The sequence below is a fragment of the Oncorhynchus mykiss genome, chromosome 9, assembly GCF_013265735.2.
Source record: "Oncorhynchus mykiss isolate Arlee chromosome 9, USDA_OmykA_1.1, whole genome shotgun sequence".
NCBI classification, from domain to species: Eukaryota; Metazoa; Chordata; class Actinopteri; order Salmoniformes; family Salmonidae; genus Oncorhynchus; species Oncorhynchus mykiss.
Window position 1 is genome coordinate 24,261,168 of NC_048573.1, and position 14,466 is coordinate 24,275,633.

At 42.7% G+C, this 14,466-nt stretch overlaps 1 protein-coding gene across 6 annotated transcripts in view; it reads right to left on the reverse strand.

Moving 5' to 3' along the window:
- Nucleotides 1–8,946: 8,946 nt before the first annotated feature.
- LOC110531778 (serine/threonine-protein phosphatase 2B catalytic subunit alpha isoform) overlaps nucleotides 8,947–14,466 on the reverse strand; it is a 97,517-nt gene continuing 91,997 nt past the window's right edge. For all 6 annotated transcript variants that reach the window (XM_021615190.2, XM_021615188.2, XM_021615187.2 and 3 more), the window contains one exon: nucleotides 8,947–10,904. In XM_021615190.2, the coding sequence (XP_021470865.1) occupies nucleotides 10,714–10,904 (191 nt within the window). In that variant the 3' untranslated portion in view covers nucleotides 8,947–10,713. The remainder of the gene's footprint in view (nucleotides 10,905–14,466) is intronic.

A 14,466-nucleotide genomic window follows, 5' to 3' on the forward strand; every position in this document is an offset into this window, starting at 1 on the left:
TGAAGCATGGGGGTGGCAGCATCATGTTGTGGGGGTGCTTTGCTGCAGAAGGGACTGGTGCACTTCACAAAAAAGATGGCATCATGAGGGCGGAAATTTAGGTGGATATATTGACGCAACATCTCAAGACATCAGTCAGGAAGTTAAAGCTTGGTTGCAAATGGGTCTTCCAAATGGACAATGACCCCAAGCATACAGTGCCTTGCGAAAGTATTCGGCCCCCTTGAACTTTGCGACCTTTTGCCACATTTCAGGCTTCAAACATAAAGATATAAAACTGTATTTTTTTGTGAAGAATCAACAACAAGTGGGACACAATCATGAAGTGGAACGACATTTATTGGATATTTCAAACTTTTTGAACAAATCAAAAACTGAAAAATTGGGCGTGCAAAATTATTCAGCCCCTTTACTTTCAGTGCAGCAAACTCTCTCCAGAAGTTCAGTGAGGATCTCTGAATGATCCAATGTTGACCTAAATGACTAATGATGATAAATACAATCCACCTGTAGGCCACACTACTTGCCTAAAGAGTTTTCAGCTATACTTTTCGTGGCTGTTTATTTACCACCACAGACAGATGCTGGTACTAAGACCGCACTCAGTCAGCTGTACAGGGAAATAAGCAATCAGGAAACCACTCACCCAGAGGCGGCGCTCCTAGTGGCCGGAGACTTTACGGCAGGGAAACTAAAAATAGTTCGACCAAATTTCTATCAACATGTTAAATGTGCAACCAGAGGGAAAAAAATTCTAGATCACCTAACACCTTTTTTTTGCACTATTGGTTAGAGCCTGTAAGTAAGCATTTCACTGTAATTTCACCTGTTGTATTCGGCGCACGTGACAAATAAACTTTGATTTGATTTGTATGTTAAACTTCCGACTTCAACGGTATTCAGAAACGCTCATTACTGCTTTTTTTTCTATGGGATTGGTGAAGACAGCTCATTGTGGAAGAAAATGAATGGAGCGGAAGAGTGTGAAGCAGCCAGAATGCTGTTGATGACGTCTTCCATTCTTCTTTGTTTTCATACGAGTGCCACGCACCCAGATGACCTCACACTGGTTGCTTGAGAATGTTGTTGTTATAGTATTGAGGTTGCAGACATTCACTTCCCCCCGTATGAAGAATGAAAAACAGATCTGAAGAACTTCTGGATAGATCTACTGAATTAGCATTCTAAATCCAGATATGTGCTTGCTAGAGGATTTGATGCAATAGTCGTTACTTGCGCCTTCATGCATATCGTGTAAAAAATGTGCACACACACATGACACAAATGATATTATATCAGTGAATCTTCACTTTAAAAAGTGTAGGGCCAGGATTAAATCCAATTGTGCTTTGCAGCTATTCACCGACATATGCTGTGTTAACTGTGAATATGGCCTTTTAAAGGTGCATAGCCGACAAAGCGCGATCAGATTAACTTTGAGCTTTACCTGTGAGGTTTATTACTTTGCTCCATTCCAAAGTCAAGGCTCTGGCCTTCCCTAAACAGGATGTTAGAACCTGCTTCCTTCAATTGTGCATTGTTTCTCATGTACAACTGAACAAGTCTGACAAGGGCCACTGGGAGGGACTCCAGCTGCAGCTCTACCTCACGCTCGTGACACTGTCAGAGCCCCACCAAACCAGTCTTAAATGTTGGTGGCACTGGCCTACTTTTGATGATATGTGCATCTTGCAGAGTGTAGCTTGAAAAAGCTAACATTGGGTGACACACTTTCTAATTTATTGAATTAGCTGGGGTTTCATCTTGACGAATCACTATCAATGACCATTATCATTGTTGTTACTATTATTATGGTCCAATAAATAATCTTTTTTTTTTCACTCTGCTCTTTGGGAATACAGCTATTGATCGAAGGTCAGAATCAGGGTGGGAATGTGTTTGTTAAGGAAATATCTAAAGCATCCCAGGCATTACTCATCTTAAAGGAAAGTATTCAGAACCCTTGACATTTTGACATGTTACAGCCTTATTTTAAAATTGATAAAAAAAATGTTTTCCCTCATCAACCAACACCCAATATCATATAATGACAAAGTTAAAACAGGTTTTTAAACATTTTTTAGACATTTTAGACATAAAAAACGGAAATATCACATTCACATATGTATTCAGACCCTTAACTCAGTACTTTGTCGAAGCACCTTTGGCAGTGATTACAGCTTCGGGTCTTCTTGGGAATTGCGCTACAAGCTTGGCACACCTGTATTTGGGGAGTTTCTCCCATTCTTCTCTGCAGATCCTCTCAAGCTCTGTCAGGTTGGATGGGGAGCGTCACTGCACAGCTATTTTCAGGTCTTTTCAGAGATGTTAGATCAGGTTCAAGTCCGGGGTTTGGCTGGGCCACTCAAGAACATTCAGAGACTTGTCCCGAAGCCTCTCCTGCGTTGTCTTGGCAATGTCCTTAGGCTCGTTGTTCTGTTGGAAGGTGAAGATTTGCCCCATTCTAAGGTCCTGAGCACTCTGGACCAGGCAGTCCCTGCCGCTAAAAAACCTCCCCACAACATGATGCTGCCACCACCATGCTTCACCGTAGGGATGGAGCCAGGTTTCCTCCAGATGTGACACTGGGCATTCAGGACACCAGGTGGTGTCAAAGACCCCAGCCCCAAATTGTCAAAGACCAGAGCCAGCCACGTTACAGACTGTTCTCTCTGCTACCGCATGGCAAGCAGTACCAGAGTGCCAAGTCTAGGACAAAAAGTCTTCTCAACAGTTTTTACCCCCAAGCCATAAGACTCCTGAACAGGTAATCAAATGGCTACCCGGACTATTTGCACTGTGTGCCTCCCCCACAACCCCTCTTTTACGCTGCTGCTACTCTCTGTTTATCATATTTGCATAGTCACTTTAACTATACATTCATGTACATACTACCTCAATTGGCCCGACCAACCAGTGCTCCCGCACATTGGCTAACCGGGCTATCTGAATTGTGTCCCGCCACCCACCACCCACCACCCACCAACCGCACTTTTACGCTACTGATACTCTCTGTTCATCATATATGCTTAGTCACTTTAACTGTATCTACATGTACATACTACCTCAATCAGCCCGACTAACTGGTGTAGCCTTACTACTTTTATGGCTTCGCTACTGTATATAGACTCGCTACTGTTATTTTTCACTGTCTTTTTACTGTTGTTTTTATTTCTTTACTTAACTATTGGTCACCTAATGCACTATTGATTAGAGCCTGTAAGTAAGTATTTCACTGTAAGGTCTACACCTGTTGTATTCGGAGCATGTGACAAATAAACTTTGATTTAATCAACTCCCTGACCAAGGCCCTTCTCCCCCGATTGCTCAGTTTGGCCGGGCGGCCAGCTCTAGGAAGGGTCATTTGGGGTTTCATACTTCTTCCTTTTAAGAATGATGGAGGCCACTGTGTTCTTGTGGACCTTCAATGCTGCAGAAATGTTTTGCTACCCTTCCCCAGATCTGTACCTCGACACAATCCTGTCTCAGAGCTCTACGGACAATTCCTTCACTTGGTTATTTATCTGACATGCACTGTCAACTGTGGGACCTTATATAGACAGGTGTGTGCCTTTCCAAATCATGTCCAATCAATTGATTATACCACAAGTGGACTCCAATCAATAAACACCTCAAGGATGATCAATGGACACAGGATGCACCTGAGCTCAATTTTGAGTTTCATAGCAAAGGGTCTGAATATTTATGTAAATAAAGTATTCCTGTTTTACATTTTTTATAAACGTGCTAAAATTTCTAAAAACCTGTTATGCTTTGTCATTATGGGGTATTGTGTGTAGATTGCTGAGATATAAATACAAATACTTTTTTTAGAATAAGGTTAACGGGTCTGAATACTTTCACTGTATGCTTTCTTTTTTTCTGTGGTATCGTTTTGAATACGTCTGAATATCGTCTGAATACTTTCCGAATGCACTGTAATCCGTATGAATTCGGAGGTCAGAAATTATTAAATATTAAAGCATTAGACCTCTCAATAAAGGCTTCAGTCATACAAAAGTTATACTTAAATCCAAACTGGTTCTCTAGCAGATTAGTATGAATGTCTCATCCTATGTTCAAGAAGGGCCTTTTTCCCTTTATTCAGATTACAACCTCTCACTTTCGATTATTTGAAAATGAAATAATCTCCAAAATATCGCTATTTTTAAAACAAGTCATAGAAAGTTGGTTGCAATTTCAGTTTAATCCACCAGAAAAGACAGAACAAATATTACAACAAATATTTTGGTTAAACTCAAATATACTAATTGATTCTTAGGGATAGGCATCCCGTTAGCCTGTTTGGGATAAGGGGCAGCATTTTCACGTTCTAATGAAAAGCATGCCCAGAGTAAATTTCCTGCTACTCAGGCCCAGATGCTAATATATGCATATTATTAGTAGTATTGGATAGAAAACACTATGAAGTTTCTAAAACTGTTTGAATGATATAACAGAACTCATAGGGAAGACAAAAACCTGAGAAAAATCCAACCAGGAAGTGGGAAATCTGAGGTTTGTAGTTTTTCAACTCATTGCTTATCGAATATACAGTGTCTATGGGGTCATATTGCAGTTCCTAAGGCTCCCACTAGATGTCAACAGTCTTTAGAACCTTGTTTGAGGCTTCTACTGTGAAGTGGGGGCGAATGAGAGCTGATTGAGTAAGGAGTCTGCCAGAGTGCCATGAGCTGATCACGCGTGCTCACGTGAGAGGTAGCTGCGTTCCATTGCAATTCTAAAGACAAAGGAATTCTCTGGTTGGAACATTACTGAAGATTTATGTTAAAAACATCCTAAAGATTGATTCTATACATCGTTTCTATGAACTGTAATATAACTTTTTGAACTTTTCGTCTGAACTTTCACCTGGACTTGCCCGCGCCTCGTGAGTTTGGATTTGTTTACTAAACGCACTAACAAAAGGAGGTATTTGGACATAAATTATGGACTTTATCGAACAAAACAAACATTTATTGTGGAACTGGGATTCCTGGGAGTGCATTCTGATGAAGATCATCAAAGGTAAGTGAATATTTATAACGCCATTTATGACTTTTACTGACTCCACAAGATGGCGGGTATCTGCATGGCTTGTTTTTGTGTCTGAGCTCCGTACTCAGATTATTGCATGGTTTGCTTTTTTGAAATCTGACACAGCGGTTGCATTAAGGAGAAGTATATCAATACTTTTGTGCATAGTACTTGGTATCTTTTATCAAAGTTTATTATGAGTATTTCTGTAAATTGATGTGGCTCTCTGAAAATTCGCTGGATGTTTTCGAGGCACAACATTACTGACCATAAAGCGCCAATGTACACTGAGATTTTTGGATATAAATATGAACTTTATCGAACAAAACATACATCTATTGTGTAACATAAAGTCCTATGAGTGTCATCTGATGAAGATCCTCAAAGGGTAGTGATTAATTTTATCTCTATTTCTGCTTTCTGTGACTCTTCTCTCCGCTAGCGGAACCCCTATCTCAAACAAGTTTTAACGGGACATTTGTAAATCATGCAGCGCCTTATGTCACCATCGCAGATTTTGGAGAAACAACAAATGTTGGTACTGTGGTATCCCAGGAGGTCTAACCCGGGGGGTGGTAATAGAGGGGAGGTACGTGATGCGACGTTGGCTCCCTCTGCTGGGAGTACACGAGCTGGGCACCCCGACACGGATAGCTCCAAATGGAGGTAATTAGGGGAAAGTGCCAACCAGCCGTGGAGGCCACATAAAAGGAGCACTGTGGCACACCGCGGGAGAGGACCGTAAGAGACCGACACAGAGCCAAAGCTGAGAAGAAGGACTGAGCCAAACCTACGTGATTTTCTTTGTTATGTTTATTTCATGGCCTAGTAAAGTTGTGTTTGCGGACTAAAACCTCCGTCTCTGTGTTAATCTCTGCATGCTCAACCCAACACCCCACGGTTTACCACATATGGTGGAGAATGCAGGCAACTCAGTAGCTTTGGGTGCCGTGGGGTCGAGCGTATGGAGATTACCATGGAGGAGCTGGTGGCTCAGTTTATCCTCAGCCAGCGGAAGCAACAGGCTTTCCAGGAGCAAGCACTGGAGGAGCAGCACCAACAAAACCTCAGACTAGTAGCGGAGGTAGCCCAGTTGAAGGCTGGGATGGCTCAGGAGTCTGGCCCGAATCAGTTCCTGGTTAAGTTAAGGGAGGAAGATGACATGGAGACGTTTTTGTGCAACTTCGAGAGGACGCCGCAGAGGGACGGATGGCCCAAGCCCAAGTGGGCCAGCCTGTTGGCACCCTACAGTACCTCTCCGGGAAGGCCCAGAAGGCCTACTTTGACTTGAACGCTGATCAGGCCGCAAATTATGAGGGGCTTAAAAGTGAGATCCTGAGCCATTATAGATTCAGCCTCGCACGTTGTGCACAACTGGTCCACGACTGGGCCTTTGACACCCCCCTTTCCCCCGTGCTCAGATGAGCGACCTGGTGCGCCTGACCAAGGGATGGCTACTGACTGACATACCGTCCTTACCGATGATCGACAAGCTCGTCCTGGATCGATAGAGCCTGGGGGAATTGCTGACCGCTGTGGAAACTCACCAGAACACCCAGGACCTGCTGAAAGGGGCCTGAGCGGAGAGAGGGGACGAGGCGAGGGGGAAGAACAACACAAAGAGAGGTGAGGGGCTGAAGAGGGCCCGGACAAAACCAGCCGAGGACGGGAAGCAGGATGACCCAAACCGACGATGTCAGCCACTGCTGGACCTAGATCAGAGGCGCTGCTATGAGTGCGGTGAGCCGGGACAGTTCCCGGGAGGAGGCCATGCCCTCCACATCCCCCAGCTCTGGGTTAACCCGGATGGCGAATTATGTCATCTCCTGGTGGGCGCACTCCGATGGTTCCTGTATGAATCAATGGCATCGACACCAGTGCTCTGCTGGACTCCGGCAGCATGGTAACCCTGGCCCACCCGCAGTGGCTCACCCGAGAGGGGAAAGATGAACCGGGGGACGAGGAGGAGACAGTGTCCTGTGTACAAGGGGACACGAAGAGGTACCCAACTGTGCCGGTGAGGTTTACCACCCCGAAGGGGGAGTGCCAGATGCTCGTGGGGGCTGTTCCTAACCTGCCCGTGTCTATTCTCCTCGGTGGATATTGCCCTCTCTTCCAGGTACTGTGGAGGAGGGACCTGGGGAGGCATGCAAGTGAGGTAGGAAGAAAAGGAAAGGACGGTGGCCTGTGCAACCCACCCACCGCCACGAGAGGTGTCCACTGGGCCCGAGTCGGACTCGGAGGAGGGAGACGACCCTGCCCCGGCAAGCGAGCCACCGTGTGAGGAAGGCCTCAGGCTCCCCTTTATGGAGGTGGAGGCCCCAGACGGACTCCCGACACGGGAATCCTCACGGGTCCGTTCGGGATGGCCCAGTTAGAAGACCCCAATCTCCAGAATGCTAGGGGCCAGGTGATTTTGGTGGATGGCTGGCTGTTAACTGGGGTAAGTGAGTGGCGCTACCCCCACTTCGCCATCGAGCGTAATTTATTGATTCAGGCAGTAAAGCACAATGGGGAGACAAATGACTTGTTACTCATACCCAGGCAGTATGTTAGGACTGTGTTGCAGCTTGCCCACACCCACCTGCTTGGAGGACTACTGCCGTAGTTGCCCGGAGTGCCAGATCACAGCTCTGAGGGTACATTATAGAAACCCTTTGGTTCCCTTGCCCATTATAGGAGTGCCATTTGAGCGGGTGGCAATGGATCTGGTGGGTCCATTGGTATTCCGCGGGAAATCCTGACGGACCAGGGCACCGCATTCATTACTCGTGTGATGAAACATGTCTGCAATCAATTACGAATAAAACAGGACCAGTGTGTACCATCCACAAATGGACAGGGATTAGTTGAATGCTTCAATAAGACCCTAAAGCAGATGCTGAAGAAGTCATCGAGGGAGACGGGAGGAACTGGTACCAGCTGCTGCCCCACCTGATGTTCTCAGTGCGCAAGGTACCCCAAGCATCCACTGGGTTCTCCCCCTTTGAGCCCCTGTATGGCCATCGGTCCCGCGGACTGCTGGACCTAGCCAAGGAGGTCTGGGAAGAGCAGCTGACCCCCCCTTCGCAGCATAGTAGAACATGAGGATGATGGCGATTTGGCCAATGGTGACTGAGCACATGGCCCAGGCGCAACGCGCCCAGGAGCGTGTCTACAACCGGGGGGCCTAACCACGAGAGTTCCACCCAGGCGAGAAGGTCTTGGTGCTGATCCCTACAACAGAGAGTAAATTCCTGGCTACGTGGCATGGCCCTAGCTACGACATCCTTGAGTGGGTAGGCGACGTCAATTACAAGGTCCGGCAAACAGGGCGGAGAAAACCCCTCCAGCTTCACCATGTGAACTTGCTGAAGAAATGGCACGCACAAATTTGGTAAGAGAGCAACGCCTTCATAGCACGCCGATGACGCGGCCGGTCTTCATTTGATCGACTGTATGTTTGTCAAATAAGCACCGATTGGGGTCAAGTTAACTCGATAGCCAATGAGCTTGGCTTTACGGGAGTATCCGGAAACCCTGTATATGTTGCAAATTGTAGGTGCTAACCTATTGTGACAGCTAACCTATTGTGACACAAAAATTATAAGAATATTCAGAGTTATGAAGTTATGAAAACTGGTTGTTTTGCAAATGTTGAACTTATAATATGGCTACTAATAATGGAACAGCTACATCAAAGTCCCATTTACATCAACAATTGAGATTTGGTTGTAAAAAGCAGAATTCTCCTTTAAGCCAAGTCTCTTAAGTTCCAGTGACTAGAGAGATACATGCTTTTTGGGAGGCAGCTATGAAATCCAATTTATGAAATAAATAGTATGCTATATATAATAATTTATGAAGAGCTCATTATGAATGTTTTGGCGTAGACCATGTAATATCAGTAAACATTTCCAAAAGTGTATATATTCAGGATGTAATACATTTTTTATTTTTTATGTTTACATTGACTTGAAATCTGAGAATAGGAATATACCACACACAAATAAACAGTTTCATTTAAGTTGAAATACATGCACATTTTTTATTGAACAGTAATATAAAATACTTTTTCATAGTTGAGTGCATGCTTCATCTGCCAACTGGTTTGAAGTTAAATTACAAAAGCAAGGCTTTATGTCGTGTAGTGAATTACTTGGGCACTTAAGCAGTTTTTTAAAAAAAAAGTTTTTTTTGTTTTATCTTAAAGTATTAAGCAGTAACAAACCTGTAACTGATATACAAAGCAGAGTTCCAAATAATAACAATAACATTATTAATAATAGTAATTAAATTACACTTTCTGTGGCACGTTTACAAAACAGAACAAACATTTCTAACCCGTTATATGGCACTAACAGTTATCATGCATTTTGAGTTCCACATGTAACCACAAACCTCACAAGAATGGTCAAACATGCTAAATCTGACTGTGTGCACTTACAAGTGCATGTTAAAAATATGATTCCTTTTCCATCTCAGATAGTTAAATGTTTCAATTATAAAATAAGTTGAAGGCATATAAAGCATTATCATGGTGTTAATTTAATGAATGCCGATATACGTTTCCAGTATATATTCACTAAGCGCACTACATTTAAAAACAGGTCTCCGTAGCCAAGGCATTCAATTCATTTATTCATTCCTTTGTTTCATTTTATAAAACATGCATAGGCAGACACTTTCAGTTGATTGTTTTTTTTTTTACACAATATAGGTTCTTTATGTTTACTTTGTTCGCAATACTTTAAAAAGAGAAAAATGAACACTCACAGAATCCCAGCAAGCCACAATAAAATCTATATTCCCAAAAAACAACAAAAACATATTTGCAAATAATATATAAATGTAAATTCCAGTTATGAAACTCCCCAAAAAATAGGTATTCATCACCAAGGTAATAATTTGCCATTTTCCAGAAATCTGGGTCAAAAGCACACACCAAATGAACCTGAGGTAAGCATAATCTGTACAAAACCATAAAACTTTAAATTTTTGGGGCATTTAAACAATGTTGCAACATTCTTTTTAAGACTGCCTAATTTATTTCAGAGCTATTTTATAAGAGTAGCAAAAAAAGTTATTAATAAATAGTCCTTACTTAATTTGTACACCCTTATATGTTAAAAACATGTTTTTTTTAATGTTTTGCCCTTTTTAGTGCTGTATTTTGTAAACGTACAATAGTTAGTAAGAAGTTACACAAAATTTCCATATCCAGTAAAACCGGGCTCTCCAACCCTGTTCCTGGAGAGCAACCGTCCTGTAGGTTTTCACTGCAACCCTAATCAAGCGTACCTGATTCTAATAATTAGCTGGTTGATAAGCTGAATCAGGTTAGAGTAGTTACAATTGGGGTTGGAGCGAAAATCTACAGGAGGGTAGCTTTTCAGGAACAGGGTTGGAGGGCCCTGCAGTAAAATGAGCTAGGGGCTTTCATAAATTCTCTCTCTCTCTCTCTCTCTCTCTCTCTCTCTCTCTCTCTCTCTCTCTCTCTCTCTCTCTCTCGCTCGCTCTCTCTCTCTCTCTCTCTCTCGCTCTCTCTCTCCCTCTCTCATCTCAGAATCAAGCACGTCATCACCAGCTTCGAGGAGGCCAAGGGCCTGAAAAAGTGAACGAGCAATAACTTTCCGTAGTTCGACCCACCCTGGTCGCCACAGACTGCCACCACCAGCCGTGGTGGAGCGTGCCCCTTCACTGGATGTTGCTGCTGTCCTTGGCGTCTGTGCCATTGGTCTCCGAGGACAGAGCCTTGTTGAGGGAGTTGAGGCTGGCGTCTGAGGGGAGGCCGTCCCGCCTCGGGGGCATCCGCTCGTTGATGCGGTCCAGGCCCTTGGCCTCCGCAAAGCTGGTGATTTTGTGCTGGGGCGAGAAGCCCTTGATGGCTGGAGGATGGAGGGATGGAGAGGGGAAAATGGAGGGAATGGGTGATTTAGAGGAGAGAAGTAGAAAAGACATGTACAATATTTAATAAGGTGACTTATTTCTGGTTCAGAAGCACAAACACACATCAGTGTGTTTGGTTTGCCTTTGGTTTTTGTTCAGAGTCAATAATTAATTGTGATAGCAATCAAGTCATGTGATGACAAAATAATGAATTCCATACAACGAATAAAAATCCATTTGTCTGAAATGGTTGACTATATAAACCATTGCACTGAATGGAAAAATCCCTTGATGGTTGTTAGCATAGCAGAGGCTTAGTAGACCAACCCACAGAAACCACAGCATCGACATTTTAACAATATAGTTATTTGTGAGAAAAATATATTTCTATACTATGCTTCTCTCAATAGTATCACGCCAATGTGCATTTCATCTGCTTAGTGTTTTCCTAGAAACAACCACAGTAAGAATACAAGTTGGGTGCGTGTATTTATAAGTTTGTATATAACTTAACTTCTTCACGCAGAGACATTTTGAACACTTAAATGATCAATTCTATCTATTTTTATTCTCATCTTGTAATATCATAGGTATAAGCCACCCCATGTAGTGTTCATTCTGCTTTTTGAAGATATTAGAGAAGTATAATGATTCAATATGAACAATTCGTCAGAGTAAATTACAACACAATATCAACACCAATTACCATATTATCGTAATTATATAACCCGAAAGACAAATGGATTACATAATCCTACTGAACATAAACCTACTGAAGAGGGTATGTCTGGTGCTGGAGGTAAATAGGTTTCCATTGTACCAGGAAATATTTACAAAAGTAAAAACACTGCTGATATATCACATAATTAACTCACAAGCAGAAAAGTATGTACACTACTGGCCAAAGGTTTTAGAACACCTACTCATTCAAGGGTTTTTCTTTATTTTTACTATTTTCTACATTGTAGAATAATAATGAAGACATCAAACTATAAAATAACACATGGAATCATGTAGTGACCAAAAAAAGTGTTAAACAAATCAAAATATATTTTATATTTAAGACTATTCAAATAGCCACCCTTTGCCTTGATGACAGCTTTGCACACTCTTGGCATTCTCTCAACCAGCTTCACCTGGAATGCTTGTCCAACAGTCTTGAAGGAGTTCCCACATATGCCAAGCACTTGTTGGCTGCTTTTCCTTCACTCTGCAGTCCAACTCATCCCAAACCATCTCAATTTGGTTGAGGTCGGGGGATTGTGGAGGCCAGGTCATCTGATGCAGCGCTCCATCACTCTACTTCTTGGTCAAATAGCCCTTATACAGCCTGGAGGTGTGTTGGGTCATGGTCCTGTTGAAAAACAAAGGATAGTCCCACTAAGCGCAAACCAGATGGGATGGCGTATCGCTGCAGAAAGCTGTGGTAGCCAAGCTGCTTAAGTGTGCCTTGAATTCTAAATACAATGACAGACAGTGTCACCAGCAAAGCAGCCCCACACCATAACACTTTTTCCTCCATGCTTTACGGTGGGAAATACACATTTGGAGATCATCTGTTCACCCACACCGCGTCTCACAAAGATACGTCGGTTGGAACCAAAAATCTCAAATTTGGACCAAACCAAAGGACAAATTTCCACCGGTCTAATGCCCCTTGCTCGTGTTTCTTGGCCCAAGCAAGTCTCTTCCCCTTATTGGTGTCCTTTAGTAGTGGTTTCCTTGCAGCAATTCAACCATGAGATTCACAGTCTCCTCTGAAAGTTGATGTTGAGATGTGTCTGTTACTTGAACTCTGCGAACCATTTATTTGGGCTGCAATTTCTGAGGCTGGTAACTCTAAATGAACTTATCTTCTGCAGCAGAGGTAACTCTGGGTTGTCCATTCCTGTGGCGGTCCTCATGAGAGCCAGTTTCATCATAGCACTTGATGGTTTTTGCGACTGCACTTGAAGAAACTTTCAACGTTCTTGAAATGTTCCATATTGACTGACCTTCATGTGTTAAAGTAATGATGGACTGTCGTTTTCCCTTTGCTTATTTGAGCTGTTCTTGCCATAATATGGATTTGGTCTTTTACCAAATAGGGCTATCTTCTGTGTACCCTCCCCCATCCACCTTGTCACAACACAACTGATAGGCTCAAACACATTAAAAAGCAAATACATACAACACATTAACTTTTAAGAAGGCACACCTGTTAATTGAAATGCATTCCAGGTGACTACCTTAAGAAGCTGGTTGAGATAATGCCAAGAGTGTGCAAAGCTGTCAACAAGGCATAAGGTGGCTATTTAATGAATGTCAAATATAAAATATATTTTGATTTGTTTAACACTTTTTTGGTTACTACATGATTCCATATGTGTTATTTCATAGTTTTGATGTCTTCACTATTATTCTACAGTGTAGAATATAGCAAAAATAAAGAAAAACCCTTGAATGAGTAGGTGTTCGAAAACTTTTGACCAGTAGTGTATGTAAGTCAATTATGAGATGAAATTAAGCATTTTGGGGAAAATACATGTGCAAATTATTCAGTGTGAAAGTGAACGTGAAAGTAAATAGTGTAAAAAAAAGAAAAAGAAACTGTAAAAACAACATTTTGCAACTGATGCTCTATCAAAAAATAAACCTGAAGATACTTGACTGCATATTTCAAAAAGGCACAATTGAAAACACCTGAGGACCCCCAGGACCAGACCACCCCACCACTGTACTACACAAACAAAACAAAAGGACCAAGGAAATGGAAAAGAGAAAAATGAATGGAAAATAGAGAGTGGGGCCCACATACACTGAAACATACAGTATACCACAGAAAAAGTACTACAACAGTGAGACTACGCTCACATGCATAGACACTACTACAAAAGGTACTTGTTGCTAACCACTTGTTAAGCCTGCTCAGAACATGCAGCAAATTACTAAGGGACAAGGGGGCTATAATGGTAGTCAGCAGTTACATTTTCAGGATATCCTTTTTCTGGATCAGAAAAATTTGGGAGGAATTAGCGATATTATTAAATTATGGGTGTGGAGAGAGGGGGCTGATGGGTCTTGCAGTTTGTGTTGCTGCATAGTACAGGTCAGACACAGGTTATTAGCAGCTCAACAAAGAGAACAGGACACAGCAGGGCCACAGAGGAACCACATGGTAAAACAAGCTAAAAGAGTCTCGTCACTGATGCACGTCATCCTCTAGGGGGCGCTTATGAGGAGTCGCTGAACAATTCCAACTTAAATAGCAGCTAGCTAGCAAATCGCTATTTAGTGCGTAGTTAAGCTTGTTCTTTGTTGCGCGGCTTTGTTTGCCCATTTTCTTTTTGGAGTTGGAGCCCAATTTGGCTTTCAAAGCCTCTGTTGGAAAAGCAAATTTAGTTCTGATTTGTTTCTATCTCACGTATATTAGTGCAAAGACAAAGCACAACTGTATTAGTTGTTTCAAAGGGGGACAATCAGATCGGTCTTTCATAGAAAGACTGAGTGGGTGGATGAGTTGGTGTAGGGGCATGGGGCGTTGTATGAAGTCACAGGTGTGACATAATATCCTGCTGAGTG